At 43.2% G+C, this 24664-nt stretch overlaps 1 protein-coding gene across 5 annotated transcripts in view; it reads left to right on the top strand.

The window, feature by feature from the left end:
• The window catches only part of CAMK1D (calcium/calmodulin dependent protein kinase ID), a 406117-nt gene that overhangs the window by 328092 nt on the left and 53361 nt on the right, over positions 1-24664 (top strand). For all 5 annotated transcript variants that reach the window (XM_081298639.1, XM_081298641.1, XM_081298642.1 and 2 more), the window contains 2 exons: positions 16720-16858; positions 23193-23319. In XM_081298639.1, coding sequence (XP_081154765.1) covers positions 16720-16858; positions 23193-23319 — 266 coding nt within the window. The remainder of the gene's footprint in view (positions 1-16719; positions 16859-23192; positions 23320-24664) is intronic.

Raw genomic sequence — 24664 nt, 5'->3', positions numbered from 1 at the left:
TGGTGTTTTATTCAGCTTTTCCACTGCTGTGACCAAGAATTGTGGCAAGAACAATTGGAAGAGGAAAAGTTTATTTGGGGGCTCATGGTTTCAGAAGTCTCAATCTATATGGCTGATTCTATTGCTCTAGGTCCAAGGTAAGGCAGAACATCATGGTGGAAGAGTGTGGTGGAGGAAAGTGGCTCAGGACATTGCACCAGGAAGCGGGGGCGGGGGGGAGAGAGGGGAGAGAGAGAGAGAGAGAGACCCCAAAGGCACACTCTCAGGGACCCACCTCCTCTAGCCACACCCTATCTGCCTACAGTCACCTCACAGTTAATTCCTATCAGGGGATTAATGTAATGATTGGGTTAAGGCTCTCATAACCCAATCATTTGACCTCTATACTTTCTTGCATTTTCTCACACATGAGTTTTGAGGGACACCTCATATCTAAACTCTAACAGCTACTCTGTGAAATATCAGACCCATCTTTCTTTCTTGGGTAATGTTTTGTTTTTCTTGCTTCTTATGGTGAAAAATGTTCAACATTACAAATGTGGAGATGATATATAATGAGTCTCTCTGTCTTGGGTCAGTTTTCCCAGAAACAACCTCTGAAGCAGAAGTTTGGGTGCAGGTGGTTTTCTGAAAGCAAGGAAGGAAGCAGAGCAGGAATTCGGGGGGAGCTGCCCTGCAAATCCACCCAGTCAAAGGCCTTAGCCACTTCCCAGAACTCTGGAGCTGAGGCGACCCTTCAGTTATTTCTCCTGACTTGGAACAAGGGTGCAGGGATAGACGTTTATATCTTCTCATTGTCCGAATGTAGGTTGCCCCAAGCGAGGGTGACATTGGACAAGCAAGCTCTTATGCTATATAGGAGATGTCTTCAGAAGGACCTAGCTGAGAACCATCATCAACCAATACTCCTGCACCTAGAATGTCCTTAGGGAGTGAGCAAAGCAGACACGACAGCATCCACTACAGTGACCCTTCACCAACTTCTGCCACTGAGCTGCTGTCAACTTTGCACACACCCACTTCTCCCCCTCCCAAACCCTGGTTTGTTTGTTCATTTATTTATTGGGTACCAGGGATTGAACTCAGGAACACTGGACCATTGAGCCACATTCCCAGCCCTTTTTTGTATTTTATTTAGAGACAGGGTGTCACTGTGTTGTTTAGGGCCTTCCTAACTTCTGAGGCTGGCTTGGAACTCCTGATCCTCCTGCCTCAGCCTCCTGAGCCACTGGGATTATAGGTGTGTGTCACTGCGCTGGGCTATTTATTTCTTGTTGTTGTTTTTATAGCAACTTTATCAGGGTGTAAAATTACCCCACCATAATTTTCCTTCATTTTGAGTATAGAATTCAATGATTTTTAGTAAATTTACCAAGTTGTCAACCATCTCCCTGATCCAGTTTTAGAACGCTTTCATCTTGTTAATAGCACACTCAAAAAAAAATTGGTCTTGTATATTTTGAAGCAAATTACATTAGTGAGATTTTAGTGCAATTAAATTCTTAAATGAAAGGATCTATTGATAGGAATAATATGTGAGTGAGGTGCCATTTAGCAGCTCGTTGAGGTCACATAAGACCTTGGGAGATGTAACAAAGAGCCATTTCCAGAGAAAATGTCTTCAACTGCCTGAGCCAAGGAGTTCTTCACTCCCAGAGACTGTCTAAGAATACCACTTCTGACAAAGGGCTCTCTGCTTTATAATTCTTCTACTTTATTCCTCAAGACAAGAACCCGGGTTCCAGGTGGGGGCTATTTAAGTAAGTATAGGTGTGTGCAGACAGAAAGTGGAAAAAGAGAAAGGCTGTCTAAAAAAAGATTTGCTCCAGCAAGACACCATCTTTCCATGTTGCTAAAAATGAAAGAGTAGACACAGAGGAGATGGATCAAGACTGGGCGAGACAAAAAATATTTCCAAGGTTAACATAAGATTACACCCTCAGTGGACTTATTTGTTATCCTTTTAATAAAATAATGGGTCTAGGAGAAGAGAAGAGGGTACCTTGTCAAAAAGAGCTGTAAGTCAGATACTTCTTGGTAAAGTACCATGCAGTGGTTTTTAGTACATTCACAAAGTTGTGGGACCATCCACACTAATTCCAGAACATTCACATCACCCCAAAATTAAACTTTCTGTGTCCATTAGCAGTCACTGTTTGTTTCCCTTTCCTCTGAACAATCACTAATCTACTATCTCTCTCTAGAGATTTGCCTTTTCTGGATGTTTTGTATAAATGGGGTCCTGTAGCATGTGGCCTTTGGTGTCTGGATTTGTCACTTTGCACGTTTTCAGTGTACTTAAAATGTTGCAGCATGTATCAGTACTGCATTCCTTTTGTGGTTAAAATAATACTCCATAAATGGATTATGTAGATCACATTTATTTATCCATTTGTTCATCAATGGTCATTTGGGTACTTTCCTCTTTACCAACTATTAAGAATAAAGCTGTTATGAACATTAACATTTAAGTTTTTATATGAACATATGTATTGAATTCTCCTGGGTATATGCTTAGGAATGAAATTGCTAGGTTATATTTTTAAGACTATAATTTTGTGAGGAACTATGAAGTTATTTTCCAGAGTGGCTTCCTTAGTTCTCATTTATTTTCCACCAGCAATGGCTGAGGTTCCAATTTCTCTACATGTTTATCATGTTTACTGCCAACACTTGTTTTCCATTTTTTTTTTGCTTTGTTTTTTAGATTCTAGCCATCCTAGCATGTGCAAAGCAGAGAGGCATATTTTTAAAAAGACATAGCAAAGGAAGGTGAACGTTCAAAACACAAGTCCAGTTCTGTACTTGAAGCTCTTAGTTCTGTGCACACAAAGCCTCCTACCAGTGATCAGTGGTCCTGGCTGCTGACAGCCATTGTACTCCCGGGACATAAAGGATGCTCATAAGGGCTCTTTTGGGGGGAGGTACCAAGGATTGAACTCAGGGACACTCAACCACTGAGCCACATCCCCAGCCCTATTTTGTATTTTATTTAGAGACAGGGTCTTACTGAGTTGCTTAGCACCTTGCTTTTGCTAAGGCTGGCTTTGAACTCAAGATCCTCCTGCATCAGCCTCTAGAGCTGCTGGAATTACAGGGATGTGCCACTGCACCCGGACCTACTCTTCTTTTTAAGACCCACATGAATCAAAACTCATAATTCAAAATAAACATACAACCACAAACATGCATGCGCGCGCGCGCACACACACACACACACACACACACACACACCAAGATAAGATACTACTCATGGAATGTGCCAAAGAGAATAAGAAAGGTAAATAATGCAGGTAGCACTGAAGAAGGTGTCTCTCTCCCTAAGGTGAGTTTTTAAAGAATTGCTGCATATGGATTTTTTGGTTTTCCAAAAACAAGAAAGTCTGAAAAAGACATTTAGTCCAGAACACTGTGAATGGAGAACAGTAGCTTTGGATGGGGGTGGAGCATGGGCCTGGCTGTGCAAAGCCCAGGGTTCCTTCCTCAGCACCACAAAAAACATGAACTAATTTTAAAAAGAATTGTAACTTTGTTGAAAATGTGTTTCAGGGCCCCTTTAGTACTTAGATAGCATCTGAGATTTCTATTTGGCTTTGTTATATTTTTGTCCTTCAGAAATACATTTACCACTTGGCTCAATGCCTACAGTTACCTGCATAGCTATGAATACATTACTGAATCTTAAACCTGTCCACCTGGGGCTTGTGTATCTTAGAAAAGCTTGCCAGAAATTGAGAGGGACGTTGGAGTGGTAGGTGAATTCTTTACAAATGTGATTTTTCTGTGCAGTACATTCCCATTCCAGGAAATATATATGTGGAGACTCTGAATAGACCAGAATGCCTGAAAGTACTTTCTCTTGCTTCCCTAACCTCACTGCCCCTACTGTTCTACTCTTCTTTGTCCCTGTGCTGCCCGTATATTCCCCCTCTGTAGATGTGATTGGAGTTACTGATACAAGGTGATTTACCCAGGACCCAGCCTGGGGCAGAGCCAAGGAGCTGTGCCTCTGCAGAGCTGAGGGACAGCAGATGAGCACTCCCATAGCTCAGAATGTGGCTTTCCCTACCAGTGAAAGGAGGGACTTCAAAAATAAGTAAAATATATATTAATCCAGATTTTACAAATAAACATAAACTGTGTAAAAAAAAAAGGCATCCAAAGTCCCTGAACCACAGAGCCTAGGCATTCTTCCTTCTGATGCCATACGTAATGCCATGAATTGGGGCTAATGGATCGTTGGAAGCTGAAAGCCCCAGTGTTGGGGTGCCCCAGAGAAACAGAGCCAATAGGATGTACATAGACAGATAAGTAGATGGGAAAACAATTATTATAAAGGCTTGGCTAACATGGCTACGGCGGAGGCCAACAAGTCCCAAGATTGGCAGTTGGCAAACTAAGACCCAGGAGAGCTTAGACCAACGTCTAAGTTCCAGTCTAAAAGCCAGCAGACTTGAGATCCAGGAAGAGCTATTATTTCAGTTCCAGTCCAAAGGCAGAAAAAAGCCAGTGCTTGACTACTTTAGAACTGGGGATGTGCTAAGGTAGTCAAGCAGGAAGTTACCTCTTATTCAGGGGAGAAAGAGCATTTTTTTGATCTATTTAGGCCTTCAACTGATTGAATGAGGTGCACCCACATTAGAGAGGTCAGTTAGCCCTATTCTGCCCACCGAAATTCAATGTTAATCTCATCCAAAAAGACCCTCACAGACACAACCATTCAGAATAAAATTTGGCCAAATATGAGAAGGACAATGGCTAGTTCTATTGCCCACCAGAAGACACTTTTTACTGTGCCAGGCAGCACAGCTCCCAAATGTTCTTTAATCAATCAATGATGATTGATTATTTGATCAGTAATGATCGACAGAATAACAAAATGTGGGCCCCAAAGACTGCTAATCCTTTATGTGGTTTCTGTTTCTCCATTAAATTTGATTGTAACTGAAGAACATTTCTGCAGATAGTTTACTAGATAATTTCTCTTTATAGGGAAATGAATCCAAGTATAAAAGCATGAATAGGTCTGTCCAGGGCTATATACCTTGACTAATAGTCTTTGCCAGAAGTAGCTCCTAAATTTCAGGCATGATGCAAAGGAGCTATTCATCTTAAATTACAACCCCAATCTCAGGACCTCATTTTGATACAGTTACTGTTCATTCTTTGAGATTAGTAATATCCATTCTTAGAAATATTGGGGGAAAAAACTTCCTTTGTCATTTTTGCATCATTAAGGCTACTACATAATGCAAACATAATGTGATCTTGTGGGTTGTTTAAAATGCTGTTTTGGAACGTGTAGTAGTCTCATTCAATGTCATGTGGTATCTCTTTGCCTCTACACCAACTGTGAAGGATGAATGTGTGGGTGCTGGGAAGACAAAAAAAATTGGAATCCTTCAGTAAGAAGTACTTTTGCCCACTGTGAGTACTAGAACACACAGGCGATGTGTTTTTCAAGCTGCCTACGGCACAGCCAGGAGGAGAGATTTTCTTCTCTTCTTAGATTGCAGGCAATTGGAGCCGAGTGGGCAGGAACCAGGTGCAGTGGCTGCCTACCTGGCACCTGGTCTGTTTCATCAGCTTAATTCTAAAAGAGCACAGGAATTGATAAAGGCATTCCCATGCATAATGCATAGTTGTGCAATTACAAGGGAAGGCAGTTATCTGTCAAAGTACACAAGTGGCAACCAGTGGCCATGACTTGACAGCGTTTGTTCTGTGGCCTGATCTGTCACTTTTGATTGCCTCACCCTGTCCACGTGACATGGGTCGGACCATGACGTTGCCAGTTAGTCATCCACATTCGAGGGAGGTCACTCTGTCCCCACACGCTGCTCTGTATCACTAACTCATCTTTACCGCATGGCTCTAAAATGATTTTTTGGTATGATTTTTTAAATTGCTGGTTATAAAAATGTGCTGAAGGGTTTTGCTGTTTATATGCTTTAAGATGTGACCTTCTGTGGCATAGGGAAGTCACAAAGACTCTTATATTCAGGGTCCCTGTGCAAAACCAGGGACAGCCATGTGGAAAAGCCATTTAGTGGCAGGGCCAAGGGCTCTAGAACATAATTCAGAAGGTGGAATGCATATACCAAGCAAAACACAAAACTTAAAGCAGAAGAGACAAAGGGGAGATATGATTAGCGAGATAAAGTTATAATATGCAAACTAATAACCAGTTTAGGTGGGTGGGGGACTCAAGAATGAATGAATGAATGAATGAATGAATGAGGTGGAGGTTGAGAAAGAATCACCTTGGCAACCAGTTGCTGAAGGAAGTAGACTGCAGGACATTTCTGTCTGTGCCCCATGGAGCACGCTCTGAGGATTTACACGCTATGTAAGGTCATGCCCAGCTAGACCCACACTCCACTCACTGTGCAGTTTTGTACATGTCTTTATTTGGCAAATATTTCATTTGCTTTTCCTCTGGGGCAGGTAGCTCAGTAGTCTAGGGTGGGGACAAACAACCAACAAGGCAGACAGGGCCCTGCCCTCATGGAGTTCAGTCTGGGCTGGAGTGGCACAGTACAACAGACCTCACACATGAGCATGCTAATGATTGATGACAGCTGGTGTGTGCTCTAGAAATACAGGGTGCCGAGAGAGGATGGAATGGGCAACCTAATCTGGTGTGCAGTTAGGAAAAGGCTCTTCTGAAGTAGGGACATTCAAGCAGGAGCTTCAAGGATGAGTAGGAATAGAAAGATGAAAACAGATGAAGCTTCGGTAGGCGGAAAGGGTCTGAGGCACAGCAGTGGACAGAACTGGGAGCCATGCAGTGGGCACCTGTCCTTGTGTGCCTTTCTCAATGATGTCACTAGAAGGTGAACTTGAGAGCCACTGAAACTTTACCAGCACAGGCAGTAGACATCTTGCAAGGCTGACCCTTGGACAGGTAGTTTTTATTTCATCCTTGCTATTTTAAAGGGCATCTTAAAGCCTTCCTGAATCATCTAAATTCAAGTGCTCTCCCACACATGTGTTAGAGAAATCCACGTTGGCTTAGGAACATCAGAACAAATATAAATACATATAATAAATTCCTATTAAAACTGAATAATGAAATTAAAAATGCGTCTTTTAGGTTTGTCATAAAATTAGGACCCTATCAGTTGCCTTCAGATTCCAACTCTCTGAGCATATGTGAAATTGCATAATTGTTCCCCATCAGTTTTGAGCAGTCATTTACCCAAGATAGACCAAGATGTGCTTACAGCCAACTGGCAGTTCCCCATGCGGGAACTGTCAATTTTGCAGGCAACCAAATTGTATTCCTAGACTCATTCCAGAACCATCTCCTATCTCTTTCAGTTGTTATCCACTCAAGAGATGCAAATTTGCTTTAATACTAGAAAAACTATAATAGAAAAATAATTGTGCTGCCAAGTAAAAATCTTCCTAATTATAACTAATTGTAGAAAGGCCAATCAATATGTTATAGTCAAAGAGATAATTTTTCCAGTATTATGTTTAATACATTCAGGAACATCTGTTGGCATAAAGCTCATACTGCTTAAGCTCCACCAGAAGGTCACCATCTGGGGTTAATGAGCACTTCATTTACCTAGAACATCTCCAGGAATATGCCAGACTGGGTCCATACCTTCTGACCTTCACCCGCAAGTCCTATTTTATAAAGTTACAGAAAGAGATCTAGTTGGTACAGAAGTCACAGTATTCACTTATGAGATTGTGTTGTAAGACAGAAATTTTCACAAATTTTCGCCCTGCTCAAGTGCTTGGCTATCTTTTCAAAGAAATCCCTGGCCTGTCTGTGGGAAACAGAAATACATAAAGTAGGGATTCTCCAGCGTGGGTAACCAGCAGCCCCTGAGTCATCCTGCCCAAGTGGCAACTCCTTTAATCTTCAAAGTTTCCTTCAAGAGAATTCCCTCTGGAAAGAAAGGCAGAGGGAATTAACATTCACAAGGGACCTGAAACAAGCCATGAGTCCACAGAGGCATCTTCTTTTTATTGTGTTACTTAATTCTTAAAATGGATACAATCAGCTCTTTTCTAGATGAGAAAAATGAGTCTCAGATAGCTCAGAGCTGGGTATTCTGCATACCCAGAGACCCTCCAGTCCCAGGGTCTACAAGCCATTTCCTATGCCAGGGACTCCTGAATCTCTTGCCCAGTCCTTGCCTTCAACTTGCCAAACAAAATGGACATTCTCTGTCCCCTTATTACATGATCTCTCAGCAGCCTTTGTAGGACTGGCCGTGATTTCCATGATACCGTATTTCCTTCTTTGCTTCCTACCTTGGTTACTTTGCTAGCTCTTCCTAGTTTAACAGAGTTCTGCCACTAGATACCCCTTTCTCCGAGTTACACTTTTTCAGTGCTTGATCACCTTTTGGCTTTATAGAGCTTCAACATAGTGATGTCTTGCTAATTTTAATCTCTGTCCCTGACCTGCTGCCCCTCTGAACTTCAGACTTATTTTAAAAAAAATAGCTACCTGCTTGATTGCTTCATCCAATAGGCATCATAGACTCCATATAGCCTACCTAGGGATCTAGATCTGCATTGTTCTATGTGGTAGCTGAACATGATATAACTGTTTACATTAATTAAAATAAATACAATTTGTAAATTAGTTATTCAGTCGTACCAGCCATGTTTCAAATGCACACTAGCCACACATGGTTAGTGGCTACCTTTCTGGACAATACCCACAAACAGCATTACCATTATCTCAGGAAATTCTGTTGGTCAAGGCTGTTCTAGATATTTTTATTCCTTTAAATCTGTTCTTTCTCCAGGGTCCCTGTCATAGTCAGTGTTCTCTAGAGAAACAAATTTCATAGGAGGTATTGATCGATTGATCAGTTGATTGATTGGTTGACTGGTTGGTTGGAATAAGTTCATGTGATTATGGAGTCTGAGAAGTTCCACAATTTGCCATCTACAAGCCGGAGACCCCAGGAAAGTCAGTGATATTATTCAGTCTGTATCCAAAGGTCTGAGAACCAGGGAAACCCATGGTATAAATTCACGTTCAAGAGTAGGAAGACTGATACTTCAGCTGAAGAGTCAGGCAGGAGGCAAAAGGAGTCAATTTCTCCTTCCTCCACCTCTTATTCTGCTCAGGCCCTCAACAAATTGCATTATGTGCACCCACCCACATGGGGGAGGGCAATCTACTTTACTGAGCCCTCCAATTCAAATCATAATCTCATCCAGAAGCACCCTTACAGACATACCAAGAAATCATAGTTATTCAAATAATCTGGGTACCCCCGATCCAGTCAAGTTAATGCATAAAATTAATAATAATCACGGCCCTCATTTAAAATAGTGGTGTCATCATCAACTTGTTCAAGAAAAAATGAATGGGATCTTCGCCTTCTTGGGGGTCCCATACCAACTTCCTCCATGAGCCTTGCCTACTGTGTTTCTAACACGTACCCTGTCTCTGTCCACTGCTGACTCCTGTGTTCCCCAGTGAGAGCCTTCGCCTGACCCCCTTCTGATCTGCCGGCTTCCCCTCATGCATCTACAGCCCATCTCCATCAGCCACCAGAGTGATCTTTTAAAAGGGTAAATCACTTCACCTGCCTCCCACCAGGCTGAAAACCCTCCGGTGACTTCTCATCAAATGGAGAACAGACCTACCCTGCTTGACCCTCCGCTTCCGTGGCCCTGTGCAATCTGGGCTTTCCTTTCCCATAAACTTGTTTTTGAAAACACTCTACCCATTGCCCACCAAACTACAGCCACCTGACTTCCTTTTGGGTCCTCAAGCACCTCCAGACTTCTGCCCTACCTGGGGGTCTTAGGACAGGCTTATCCCTCTGCCTGGAGTGTTCTCCCCCTGACCCTTACTGGTTCCTTGTGATCTGTCATTGAGAAGGACTGTCTCCCAACCCATCTAAAAGAGGCTGTACCAGGTAGTCACGCCCTTGGCTCTAACTCTGCACAGCATTTCCAATCCTCGGGCACTTTTTCACATTATCTATTTTTTCACATATTTACTTATTTTCCTTCTCTTCTCCCACTTGAAAATCATATGTGCTGGGGATTCAATATGAATAGCATGCCCTCTTGGGGCACAAAATTTTTTTAAAAATGATTTGTGATGATCTTTTTTTGGAATGTGAACAGGTGCTTTGGGTTTAGATGAGATTAGCTATTTTTTCTCTCAAGATCTTGATCATGCAAATAGTTTCTTCACATATCTTTTAACCCTCTTTCCCCTAAGTAATTCAAAAGTACAGTTTCTCTATCATCTCCACAAGTAGATTTCCCAAACAAAATCAAAACGCCTCTAGTTCTTTCTCACCCACAACCACACTCTTCCTGGTCAGCCTCAAGGGCAGCCAGTTGGGAACTGAAGGCTCCAGATGGAAGGCAGGTGATGCTGTCACTGAGGTCCCACCCAAGTGAAGGTCTCAGAGGCCCCCTCCCTTCAAGGTCCAGTTTCAGTTTTTTCTGAAGTTCACTGAGTACTATGCCAGGCTGCAGGACACAGAGGTAGTTCAGGCATGTCCTCCAGGAAGCCTTGTTACTATCTGGTTTCTCCCTTCTGTGATGTCCTGCTGGGCATCCAGGTGTAGTCCCAATTGGCAAATCATTAGTCCTGGTAGTCTTGACCATCAACTTGAGCTTCTTTTGTAGCTCCCCCATCACAAACCTGCACTGTGCACCAAGTGGTTGATGGGCTCTAGGTGCTGAAATAACTCTTCTTTCATGGACGATTTCCCTGTAGATATCAGCTCAGCAAATTCTCCTTCCACTAACTCCCCTGGGTCCTGATAATTCAAATTCTGGGCTCTGCCTGCCCACTGGATTTTCTCCACTTAGCTAAATATGGCTCATTCTTTTAGGACAGATTCACTTCCTCTTGTCTCATCCTCCTGCCCTGTCCCCTAGGTCCCTTTCAGCGACCTTTATAGTCAAACACCTTCACCACTCCTCTTCCTACCACCACTGGAACGCTGATTCTATGCTTCACTCGGCTGTGTGTGACAGCCCCACTTGACTAGGGACAACATACCAACTGGTTCCATATAGGATTGGTCAATGATTTGGTGAATAAACAAAGCATGCAGTACAAATAAAGTAGCAAACAGTGAGCCCCACCCCCCTAACCTAAACTTTGAAAAAAATAATAAAAAGAGACTGTACATTCAAAGATACACAGCATGCTGAGGAAAGATGCCCAGCAGATGAGTTTGCTGTGGGAGCCATGACTGTACACCATGGAGTGGCTTAAGCAATGGGATTTTATTTTTGCACAGTTCTAGAGCCTAGAAGTTTAAGATCAGGATGTCAGCAGTTTGGTGCTTCTTGAGGATCTCTCCTTGTCTTGTGGATGACTACCTTGTCCTCATATGGTCCTTCCTGTGTCCACAGTACCCCTTGTGCCTCTTGTTTTTGGGGTGCTGGGGCATTGAATCCAGGTCCTCATACCTGCTAAGTACCCACTCTACCACTGATCCTTCTTCCTCTATTTATAAGGACACCAGCCCCCCTCTGTGACCTCCTTTAAACTTAATTGCCTCTCCAAAGGCCTTATCTCCAAATGTGCTCACACTCTAAGGTGTACTGGGGATTGACTTCAACATAGGGATTTTAGGGGGACACAATTCAATCCATTACACCCCAAAACCAGGAAAGCAAAATGGCCAAAATCAGAGTATAAGGAATAGAAGGGGTTGAATCTATCTGGCTCACTAGATAGAGAGGCATGAATTTATATAATTTCTGAACAGATCAAGACCTGGCAGATATTGTGAAATGGAATTCTTAAGAATAAAGGGTTATGTTTTTTTTTTAATTAATAAAGTAGGATTTTTGAAGGGGGGACATATTGAGGGCAAGGTTGTGTGAAATGAAGTCTGGATCTCCCTGGAGAGGGTACCCTGATCCCCCAGGAGCAGGGTATGCAGGGACCAAAGCTAGATACAGCCGTGGGGATTTTAGGCACCAGCCCCGATGATGGTGCCTGGGAGGAGGGGAATCCCAGACACTGCCAGGTTGGGGCTTGACTGAGGAAAAGATGGAGAAGGGAAACTTCCTTTCACTTAACTGGGTTAAAATGTACCTATCCGTCCTCTGGACCTTGGGGTTTCTTGATTGAAAAATGGTTCCTGAACTACAGCCTGTAATTTCAAGAGCACTTCCCCTGGGACTAAATGTAAAGGGGCAGATGGTTCTTAGAAAACATATTTGTAACCAGCCTAGCTCTGGGGCACATCCAGACCACACTGTTCTTGTAGCATGTCACCTGTGTCCTCTCCACTGCCTCTGCCTTCGTGAATCAAGGCATATTTTCTGTGCCACTGCTTTTTATGACCCAGCACTGCTGCAAGTATTTCTCAGAGTACTCGCAGCTCTGTACCATTTGGCCTTCTGCATGTTATTTTATTACACCTGACTTCGTTCTAGAGGAATAGATTGATGGAGCCCACTTTACAGCAATAATGCCCGTATTTCCTTATAACCAATGTGTGGATGGTAATGTTAGGAAGCCATAAACATTTTTAATTGTAATAATCAATGAGTTTTAAAATAAAAGGATAATTATCTCCTAAAATCAGGTGAAGTTCAAGTGCATGTAAACAATAACTGGTTTTCCCAGAACCATCAAAAAAATGCACAGTATACTAACAAAGAGCTATTGTTTATTCAACCCAGCAACTTTTATGTTTCTTTTTTCTTTTTATTAAATATTTTTTTAGTTATAGATAGACACAATATCTTTATTTTATTTATTTATTTATTTATTTTTATGTGGTGCTAAGGATTGAACCCAGTGCCTTACACATGCAAGGTAAGCGCTCAACCACTTTACAGCAACAACGCCCGTATTTCCTTATAACAAATGTGTGGTTGGTAATGTTAGATCTACAAACCCAGCCCCAAATTTTATGTTTCTTGACAATTAATTTTTTTTGAAATTTGAAAGAATTTGCATTACTGATAAATTTGCAAATAAATTGAAATTTTGCTGAGATTATTATATTGGATTATTTCACATTTGTATATTTCAGATCCACATACAATATAATAGCAGTACACTGTAATGGGTGAGGAAGATGGGAGACTGAGCGAACCCAAGTTCAATATCAAGACAGGTTGTTCTAAATAAACTTCAAAGATGGAATTCAGAAGAGCAGCAAATTTTTGACCGTCTCTTCTTTCTTCTGCTTCCTTAATGTTTGGCATTCCATTTGTCTTCCCACCTTTGCACCCTGGAAGCTGAGTCTCTCTCCCAATAGCCACTACTATGATTTAAAAATGATTTTTCCCTTCTGAAATATATATTGAAATGTCATACTTAGTATGAGATATTAATAGGTGGACCAGGTAGGACCTTTAAAAGGTGATTAGGGCTCTGCCTTCAATAAAGGATTAATGCATTCTTGTGATTAAGAAAATCACTGGGTTAATGGGTCATCTTAAGGGTGAGTCTGTTATAAAAAGCAGTTTGTCTGGGCCTCTTATAAATTCCCCAACTCTCCACATGATGACCCACACCACCTCCGCACTTTGCTAGCAAGAAGGCTTTGCAGATGCAGCCCCTTGACCTTGGACCAGAAACATAAACCTATTTTCTTTATAACATTCCTAGTCGGTTGTATTGTGTTCTTAGCAACAGAAAATAGACTAAGATAGCTACCATTGTTTCCATTTTATCTCTTGATCTGTTATGATTCTACTCCTTTTCCCCCAATCTCCTGACCCCAGTCCTTTCCAACATTTTTTGGATGCTGTGATTGGAGGATTCCATTTCTAGCAAGGAGCTTTAAACCACGTGCATAGGAGGTTTCCCAGGGAAGGTTATTGACTCAGGAAAATGACCTGTCAGTCAGCTCTGCAGCCAAACAGCAGCCAAGCAAAGCCTGGCCTCCCAACTGGAGAGTTGACACCTGTGCCTCACCATGAAGCTAAACTTATTTCCTCAGCAGTGATTCTTGGACCATCATACTAGCCCTGACTGCCTCTCAAGTGGTTTTGAAAATAAGTGGGTGTCTCAGTTCAGGCTTCATAGCAAAATACCATAGGCTGCGAAATTTATTTTCTCACAGTCTGGGAGTTGGGAGTACGACATCAGGGTGCCAACAGGGTCTGATTCTGGTGAGATCTTCATTCTTGGCTCACAGATGGCTGCCCTCTCACTGTGTCCTCATATGGTGGAGGGAGAGAGCACTGGTTTCTCTTCCTCTTCTCATAAGAGCCCAAATTCCAACCCCAGGGCCTACTCTCATCACTTCATTGACACCTAATTACTTCTCCAAGGCTCCACCTCCAAATACCATCACATTAGGCTTACAGCTTCCAAGTAAGAATGCAGGGGAACATTCGTTCCCTAACAGTGGGCTTTTAAAAAGCACGCTTAATGAGATCGTTGAAAAGTCTAAAATGATTTGCAAATTTAGACTTTTTAATTAGTATTGTTACATATTTTTTTTATTGTCAAGTTTCTAAACATTTCCCCTGTGCCTTGGTTTCTAAGGAAACCAAATTATTTCTGAGTAATGTTCAAAAACAGAGCCCTGGTGTAATTTGCAGTTTAAGAAGCAGAATATTAAATGCACAGAACATGGAGGCTCTGTGATGTGACATATCTTTCCGTACTGATGCTTTAGTTTTCACTGGATTGTGGCCCTTTTGGCAGTGCACATACTTAAATTGAACAGAATTCATCAATACCATATATATCCTGTAGCAGGAAAAAAAGGGACCTTGAGAGAGTAAGGAACTTGGCAGATCAGCTTTGAGGGAGACAAAGGACTGGGCTAGGCTTGGGAGGTGGAGTGCTCAGAGGAGGAGGCGAGGTTTCCAGGAGGGGTAAGCATTCCTGCCCCAGCTCCAACAACAGCTGCAGAGGAGAGGCGGTGGTAGCAGGCAGGCCATCGGAGAGAAAGCACTGGAACATCAGCTAGCTATGCCATCATTGGAAGGTGGACCAATGGTAGATAGTGTGCAAGGTCATGAACACAACAGACTTTCCCCCTTGGCAATTAATGCTGCCTTATTGCCACCAAGTGTGCATAGTCACTGTGCTGGCACATAGGGGGCACCCCATAAGTGTCAAATGAGTGTTCAATAAATAACAAGGTGTAAGCCTCCAGGGCATCCGGGTTCACCTGGCCCTTGGCAGCCATCTATTTCCTGTAGTACATCCTTGAGTTCTGCAAAGGTTCAGACCTTGAAACTCACTGGGAAAAGTTCTAGAAAAACAAGGAATGAGGCAAACTTGGTCTCAATTACCAGGAGAATATGTCTTGGGACCTTGGATTACCTAAGGATGGATTTTTTCAACAAGATAGCTGTCAAAAAGTAGTGTCTTTTCTGTTGTTTCCATTTCTTTTCACTCTTTGAATTGCTTTTTATTTCTCCTGAGTGCCTTTCCCTTTCTTATCTAGCTTGTCAGTTTGCTTTGGAAATGAAACATCCAAGCACAATATTACTTGGAATGACTCTAGGTAATAAAAAAAAAAAAAACTAACACATAGGCCTTTTATAGCTGCAATTGTTTTTTTTATTTCTTTATTAACTTTTTTACAAAGAAGTTTTCAGTGGGTCAGTTCTTGCACATTAATTGCTATGACTTGTAGAAATTAATACCTTATGTGTTACTACCAGGATGCATCTTCTATTGCATTAGAGTTATAGAGTTGTTTCAAAACTGGTTTATGATTTTAATATTTCAAATAAATCTGTTTCATGTTGTTCTTGAAAAATCTGTTTCTTCTTTTTTCTTTTTAATAGTGTTAATGTGTCCCTGAAGTTTATTTCTAGAAAGGCTTGATGATTTGAACAAAGCACTTTTTTTCTTAGAGAAGTGTATACTCTAAAAAATGTGAAGGCAGTTAGTTGATTCTTTTCTGGACTGTACCATTCCATTACTTCATTAGACCTAGAGAAGCATGAAATCTCAGAGATGAACAGGACTGTGGAGCTTGTCCCCCAGGCCTTGACCTTTGTCCCCATTTTGATAAATGCAAACAAATAAGCAAAGAACGAACCAACAAACCAACCATTAAAGACATTCTGAATTTCAAAACAAATTAAAATGAAATTGTGCTACAAACACCAAAGCAAAGCAATGTGATAATGTGATACAGTGTCTTTATTTATCTCTTTCTCTTCTGTAAATCTCAAATGACTTTGATGGACATCCTGATACCTCCAAAGGCATGTGCCTGCTCTCTGTTGAAAATGGCTAACTAGATTAACGCTCTCACTTTACAGAGGCAAAAACTGAGGTCCCAGGAGTCAAGGAGTGCTTAGCCACTCAATATATTAAAAGCAGAACTTGGTCAAAAACCTAGATGTCCTGCTGAGAGGCCAAGACTTTGCCCATAGATTCCCCCTTGTGTAAGGGTTCTTTCTCACACAAAGGAAGCTTCTAGACAGGATTCCCCCCTTCTCTTATCTGATGGTGCCAACATTCAGGAAGGGTATTTTGACCTTATATCATCACAGCAGAACAGAGGCCAAGGTCAGGAGAGATTTCTTAAGCCTGGCGAGTCCATGGATCCTGGTTTGGCTTTATTCCTTTTATTATGTTCTGGACATTTCCACTGTCGTGACATAGGAACACTTCCTGAGAACACTTCTGAGAAAGAGGTAGGGCAAAATCTAAACCTAAAAAATGGATTATTTTTGAAATGCAGTCTGGGTCTTTTATCACCCTGAGTAATTATAACAGCTCCTCTCAAACTCTTAATTTCTTCTTTTTTTAAAAAACAGAGTATCTGGTGGCGAGTTGTTTGATCGGATAGTGGAGAAGGGATTCTACACAGAAAAGGATGCCAGCACTCTGATCCGCCAGGTCCTGGATGCTGTGTACTATCTGCACAGAATGGGCATCGTCCACAGGGACCTCAAGGTGAGGCCGTTGCTTAGTAACAACCCCCAGTTACTCCTCAACCCCCAGTGCACCTGTTCAAGAGGACTGATTCTGAGAGAGGAATGATGCTTTGAATAGAGAGGGGTGGGACACACTGCGGGTGTCTGTGTACTTTTAGTTGTCATTGCTTTGGGGGCCTAGAAGGAGCTTGGAACAAGATGAAGCTCAATGTGGCTGATCCTTGTTTGGGAGATCTTATCACCACGATGGAACCAGAGGGCCACAGAGAACTGGGTTGTGTATTATTTCAAGCCCATCGGAAAGATCATTCTGTTCAAGACATAAACACCATCAAAGCCCTTCGCCCAAGTTTAGTTCTTCAGAGCCTTGTCCCAGTTCCAGCCCCCATTTCAGCACAGCACAGCACAGCACATGAAAGAGAGGGAGCAAGAGGCAGGCACCAGGAGAAGAGAGAGAGGGGACAAGGAAGGTTTGCAGGAAGGTCGGCTAAATGAGCTATAGGCATAGCTTTCTGCCAACGTCCTGCGGCTTCCTTCCTCATCGTTTCTTTATGAGGCTTTGACATGTTGACCCTTCATCCGTTAGTGCTGAAAGATCCAGGCCTTCCTGTGGGTACCTTCCCATCACTTTCCGCTCCCCCGACCCAGGTCCATGTAGGTAACAAAGCATAGATATCACCCAGATGAACCTGAGGAACACTGAAAAGCAGCAGCCCTGTCGCCGTGCTCTAAGTAGCTCCAAGCGACCCTAGTTACAGGTCCAGGCCCCAGAGCTAAATGCACCTGGCCAGAGAGAATCCACCCAGCCTGCACACCCACCACCCATAGCATGGATATAAGGACCGTGTTGTAGCGAAGCCACACTGTACACCAACTCTGGGGAATCTGAGTCAATGTCAAGAATCAATCATAAATATTTGTTAAAATGGAACTTCAGCATCTGCTCATTTATCTGTTTCTGGTTGTCAAGAGATAAAATGGTGTAGTTTTTCTTTTTATTAAAAACTCACAGTTGGGCTGGGTGGGGGTATATAGCTCAGTGGTGGAACACCCTTCTGGCATGTGCAAGGCCCTGGATACACACACACACACACACACACACACACACACACACACCCTGACTCTTTGTGGAGTTTTCTTCTCTCCAGGTATCAATTTCTCTCTCTCATTTTTCCATTTTTCCTTGCCAAAGGTGATTTTAGGACCTTTTGTTTTGTTTTATTTTATTTTATTGATCTCTTTTCAGATACGCAGAATGTTAGCATGCATCAGAACTGGCTAGGAGGGTAGTGAAACCATAGCTTGCTGCTTCCTGGCCTGGCCCAGAAGTCCTGATTCTGCCGGGCTCCCAGGGGCTAGAGGGCTTTCATATCTAAAGGGGTTGCAGGTGATGCTCCTGCTGGTGTGGGAAGCTCTGTTGGAGAACCACTGGATGAGGGGATATGGAGATGTCAGTTGAGTTCTCTCAACCTTTGCCCTTTGCAGATCTCTTGATGGGTGAAATGAGCCATGAGCATGAGAGCTAATTTTCAGGGCTTGGAGGCTCTGCAGAGAGCCAAGGCCAAGCTAGATGAGCTGGCCTAGTGCCCCCAGGCCAGGCAGCAGGCGGGGCTTTCGTTGCTCTCTTGCAGCTCCACCAAGTGCCAATTCTGTGCTTCCAGAACACAGCAGGCAGCTGTAGCCGAACAAGTTAGTGTTGTGACTGCAGGGATGTGGTGTGAGGGTCTTATTTTCTGTGCTTACTAGAAAAATAATTTCTAAGCAGATAAGCCACATCCAGGAAGAGCAGTGTTTATTTACCTCCTAGAAAGGCGGATGGGCTGAGTGGGAGATACTGCTCTTTGCTTCCATGTAATGCTTTTGGAGAAGTATTTGGTGCTCCCAGCCTGTGGCGCTTTAGGAACACCAGGCTTGTGGGCAACAGGAGCACACCTGTAATCCGTGACTCAGGAGGCTGAAGTAGGAGGATTACAAGTTTGAGGCCAGCTTCAGCAGCTTAGGGAGGCCCTAAGCAACTTTGTGAGATGCTGTCTCAAAATAAAAACAGCTGGACTAGCTTCTCAGTAGTAAATCCCCCCTGGGTTCAATCCCCAGTACCAAAAAAAACAAAAACAAAAAAAAAAAAAAACCCCAAACCAAGACAAAAACCACCATGCTTATCAATGTGTAAAGAACTTAAGCATTTTTAGTACATTTTTGTGATCTCTTTTTAGAAGTACAGATGGGTTTGATATACGTAGAGGAAGTGGGAATTGAAAAATTATATTTTTCTTAATATCTGAGAAAATTAAAACCACCTGTGGTCTAGGCCAGAGCAGTAGAAAACCTTGATGATGTTAATGAAAGATTGGTGCCCAACCTGGACACTACCCCCATGTGCAAATAAACTTCTTCCTCCTTCTAGAAAAGTGTTCTTGTGTCTCCTTGCCCCTGAAATCTACCTGGGCCAATCATCTGATCTTTTTTTTCAAAATGAAGGGACTGAGACAGGAAGTACTCACAGCTGCAACCTTGGTTTAGACTGGGGTTTCTCAGCCCCTGCACTACTGACGTTTGGAGCTAGTCCGTCCTTTGTATGGGAGACCATCCTGTCCCTCATGTTTAGCTGCATCCCTGGCTTCTACCCAATGAGTGCCAGCACCATTCTTGGAGTCCTGACAACTAAAAACATCTCCAGACATTGCCAAATGTCCCCTGGGGAACACAGCTGCCCCCAGTTGACCATTACTGGTTTAAGAATGCGATTCTATCCAAAGTATGTTGATTCAGATCTTTTTAAAGACTGTTAAAGGAATTGTTATATAGGGTGGAGACTGATATTGTACCTCGAGTATTGGCCACCAGTTGTCTTGCAAAGATGCTGTAATAAGCAGCAAAATAATCTTACAGGTGAGTCCAGGCTCTTCTAGAACTCTGGGCAGAATTATAATACAGTGTGACAAGGTCCCCTCCCCATGCCACAAGCCCTGGGCCTCCCATCCAGAATGTCTCTAGGCCTTCCAACCCTGCTCCTCTACCTCCACCCTGCAGGAAAAGTCTTGTTATCTTTCCCTAGACTTGAGCTGATTCAAATTATCCATGGAAACTGGGAAAGACTAGTTGATTGACCATCCTCAGATGCCATCGTTCTTCAAAATAACTTTCTATTGACCCAAATGAGTCTTTTCTAGGGGGAATGTGTGGGGAGGGCCTCTTGGCTGTTTGGCAGCCCTGTGCCTGTCTTAAGTGTTGCTTAGCAGCCTGAGATGATCTGCCTCCCGCTCCTTCCTGCTCACCTTTACAGCTGTAGACATCCTGGGGTGAGGAAGATTAAAAATCAAAAATAGCAAAAGTCCACTTTATACATTTATGAGAGGATCCATGCTATCCATCAACGGATAATCCCCAATCCATGTTTCAGAAAAGAGTATGAGCAACCTACACTTTTAGGTTGAGACCATCCCCCTCCCCCCAGTTCCTGAGCCTTATTCATATTTCAACTCCTGATTGGCCCATTTTATTTTCTTTTAAAATTCATCTGAAAGCATCCTTCCACAAACTTGATCTCATATCAGGCTTCAGGCCTGTCATGGTGACTATTGAATCCTGCTGCTTTTGTTGTTGTTATTATTAGGGATGAAGGATACTGTTTTTTTTTTCCCCTTTGGGTTGTTAAAGAACAAAATTCAGTCAACACTTGTTAAAGTGGTAAGGTAGCCCTTATCAAGACTTGGCATAGTTGAGAAGAGAGATCGAGCTCAGCTCTGGCACAACATGAAGAGGGGGTGTTCTTCCTTGCTTAGAATCCAGAAACAATTATGGGTGGGCTCCTAGATGAAAAAATTACTAAGACGGGACATTGGGGGTAGGGTGACTTTTGCAAAAAGTACATAACAAGATCTTTGCTTAGATAAGCCAACGACTTAGAAATGGACAACAACTCTGAGATGGGACCTGGGCATCTGGGTTTTAGATCTGAGATGGGCCCAGGTATCTGGAGTTTAGAGCTCTGGGTGGTTGGGTGACTGGGATTCTGATGTCCAGCCATTGGTGTGAAGAAATTCTGAGAACTGGCCAAGACTCTCCTTGGCCAAACTTTAACTTGGCCCAACCTCATTCAGGCTCCCGAGTGCTCTCTCTAAACAGGCCCTGATCTTGGGCTTTGGCCTTAAACTTAGTCCAGGAATCCTCCTGAGTCAGTTTAGCAAAAATCATATACCTGATATCTTATCTGACCAAATTCCTTAACCCCCTACCCACAATATATGTCCCTCTGGCCCACCTTTTGCAAAATCTCAGTTTAGCCAGAATCTCCCTTAGTTCCAAGGTTTCCTCACATTGCTGTCTCTTCCACTGACCCCACCCTCCTCCCGGGCTGTAAATCTCCACTTGTAGTATTTGGGGTTGAGTTTGATCTCGCCCCACTGCAAACCCCCAATATAGTGGTAAAGAGTGCTTACCATCTTTCACAAGTGTCTGAATAATTTTTCTCTTTAACAACATGACAAGTGGAGGATGAAGAACGTGATCAGATTCCAGGGGTGGAGGATTCTCCTATGCTGGATGAGCCAGTCTTGCTAGGACTGGGCTGTGCAGGGTGAGCTGGGGAGGGAGCCACAGGAGGCCAAGGTCAAGGCTTGGAGAAGAGGTATCAGAGGAGCCTGACTCAAGTTTGGTCCAGAACAGAGCCTTGGTCAGTTCTCAGAACTTCTTAACAGCAGTGGCTGCACATCACAACCCTCCCACCACCACCCTGGAGCTCTGAAATCCAGATGTCTGAGCCCCATCTCAGATGTGCCATAGGACACATTCATGATGTCATTAATAACATTCTCAGGTGATTCTGCCTCACAACAGTGCAAAGAACCACTTTTCTAAACTCTAAACAATAGAATAGCTCCTAAAATGTGATACTTAGGAACCAAAGATTCACTAGGAATCTCTGATAGGAGAAGCAACCGCTTCACCCTCAGGCTGTGGAGGAAGCCCGGATGGGAAATGTGTGGGGAAAGGATTTTCCTCCTCAGAATCTTCATGCTGTGTTTCCTTTAGGTTTCATGTAAATGAAAGCCATGATTATTCACTCAGTAAATCTTCATAATCGTCCTGTAGGGTGGATGTTCCTGGACAACAGCCAAGTCCACAGTCCTTGATGTTATCATAGGGACAGCATCATTAACTAAAGCCACTCTTTTTTTTTTTTTTTTGGTGCCAGGAATTGAATCCCAGGGTGTTTAATCATTGAATCACTGAGCCATATCCCTAGCTCTTTTTTAATGTTTTATTTAGACACAGGGTCTCACTGTGTTGTTCAGGGCTTTGCTAAATTGCTGAGGCTGGCTTTGAACTTTTGATCCTCCTGCCTCGGCCTCCTGAGCTGCTGGGATTACAGGCCTGTGCCATTGCACCTGGCTGAAGCCACTCTTTCAAAATTAAAAAAAAAAAAAAAATCAAGTTCGTCCTCTCTGTTCAGGTGGTCAGCTCAGTGACTAAGGACAAGCTCCAAGGCTGTAGCAACTCAGTCTCTGTGAGCCCTACACACTGAGCAATGAGATTCTCCAGCTTGACATAAAATGGACAAATGATGCTTCATTGTCTCCCCTCTCAATCCCTCGGCTGCCTCCCCTCAGCCTTCCAAGGTACTCAGGCATTCTGGAACTGCAGTGAAGAAAGGAACACAGAAACTGTAAGAAATGTCAAAAGCACGCCTGCTGTCTGAGCTCTGTCCTGTGCGCTTCAGAGGAGCAACAAGCAACCCATGCTTTGTAGAAAGGCACACAGCATCTCAGAGTCTTTAAGGACACTGGGCTGGAAAGTACTGCATCTTCCAGCTCCAGATTTGTAGGAGCTGCCGTCCTTCTGCTTCCCAGGGAGGGAAGCGAGCAGGTGCCTGACAGTCTCAGCAGGCACTGACGCAGCCCATCTGCCACAACTACAGGACACCATGGGAGGATGCTGAGGACAGGGAGAGAGGCCCTGGGATTCGAGAAAAGTAGCGGGCAAGGGTTGCTAATAAGAAAGGAACACATGAGCACCCGCAGAAATTATTTTATTTCCTGTGAAGCCCCCTTCCTTAACCAAGAACTGAATCTTCAAGTCCAAGAGGCATCAGCTTCTTAGATGGCCTTAAAATATGGTTAATCTTCATGAGTAGGCAAAATACTCAACACCCTGGGCCAGATTCCCTGCCGCCCTCTGGACCATGCATACCAAGGCTGCTTTCACTGGTGCACCTGCTGTGCCTAAAGGCCAAGGACTTTCTTAAGTATGAACAGGTTTTGCAGTTTGGTGAGGAGTTTCCCATACTTAACCCAGCTTTAAACATGATTTAAAAAAATAATAATAATAATTTTCATCTTTCTCTTTTTTTCTAGCCTGAAAATCTGTTGTACTACAGTCAAGATGAAGAATCCAAAATAATGATCAGTGACTTTGGATTGTCAAAAATGGAGGGCAAAGGAGATGTGATGTCCACTGCCTGTGGAACCCCTGGCTATGTTGGTAAGCAGAGCATGTGCACGTGTGTGTGTGTGTGTGTCCCCACGTCAACTCCTTGGGTCTTTTTAGGCATTCAAGTCTGGCACGTGATCACAGTGGCCTTCATTTCTCTTGAGGGAAGAATAAAAATATTGAGAGACACTGGAACAAGTTAGCAGGGAAGTGATTTCCCCTGAAACCTTTTAACAGTCGAGTATAAATCCTATTTGATTTGATTGGGAGCCGAACTGGAGGCCTGCAATTAATTTGGATGAATTCCCGGATTCTAATACCAGAAATATTGCATGTATCTATTTTTGAGTGATTTACAGTGAAACATTGAGATTACAATGAGGTGCAGACACAATAAAACATTCAAAATGTTGAGATAGATGCCGCCAGAGAGGAAATATTGATATGAGGAACCTGGTTCAAACCGAGATAAAGTCATTCTCTTGAGATAGCCCATCCTGATCTGTACTGGCCACGCCAGGAATTATTCAAGCTTTTCCTAAAATCAGAACTACAGATCCTGTGCCACACATACAAAATGCAGAGAACGTACTGACAGATCTGAACGCTTGAATGCTGAGCTTCATCTTCTGTCTTCCAGGACTTGGAGGGAGGCCATAGGAACTATTGGTCATCTTTCCGTTACCGGAACCCACGTCTAAGAGAGTCAGCTTCTGAAGGGAAAAGATCTGTTTTGACTTAGAGTTTTGGAAGCTGCAGTCCATAATCAGTTGGTCCTGTTGCTTTTTGGGACAGTGGTGAAGCAGCACCTCATGGGGGAGCCTGTGGGAAAACCATTCACCTCATGGCTGACACATGAAAGAGGAAGAGACTGGGGTCTGAATATCCCCTTCAAAGGCACATGACCAATGACCAGAACACTTCCCTCTAGGCCCCACCTCTCGTAAATTATCTATTATCTCCCAAAAGCACCATAGGCTAGTGACCAGATCTTTAACACAAAGGCCTTGGGGGACACTTCTCCACACCATAGCAAGAACTCTTGGTGAACCTTTGTTTATATCCATGTGTTCACTAGCTCAGCACAATGCCTACTGGGAACCCCACTTCATTCTGAACCCAAGGATGAGCTTGTGAACAAGGAGGACACAGAACCTACCCTCCCAGAGCTTGCTTTGTAGTTAGAGCGACAGAGAGAAACAAATAAATGGGACCATTTCAGATCATGAGTGCTAGGAGGAAAATAAAACTGAGTGGACACGGTAGAGTAACACAGGGCGAGAAGGAGTTAGGACTGACTTTAGGACCAGGAGGAGACACGGGCACTTATGTAGGTGACAGGAATAGGCCAGCCACAGGTGAGTTAGGAAGGTGGGGTTCCGGGCAGAAGATGCAC

This window comes from Spermophilus citellus (genome assembly GCF_964194105.1).
Source record: "Spermophilus citellus genome assembly, chromosome: 6".
In the NCBI taxonomy this organism is placed as follows: Eukaryota; Metazoa; Chordata; class Mammalia; order Rodentia; family Sciuridae; genus Spermophilus; species Spermophilus citellus.
The sequence above is the reverse complement of the archived record's forward strand: the minus strand, read 5'-3'. Positions and strand labels throughout refer to the sequence as shown.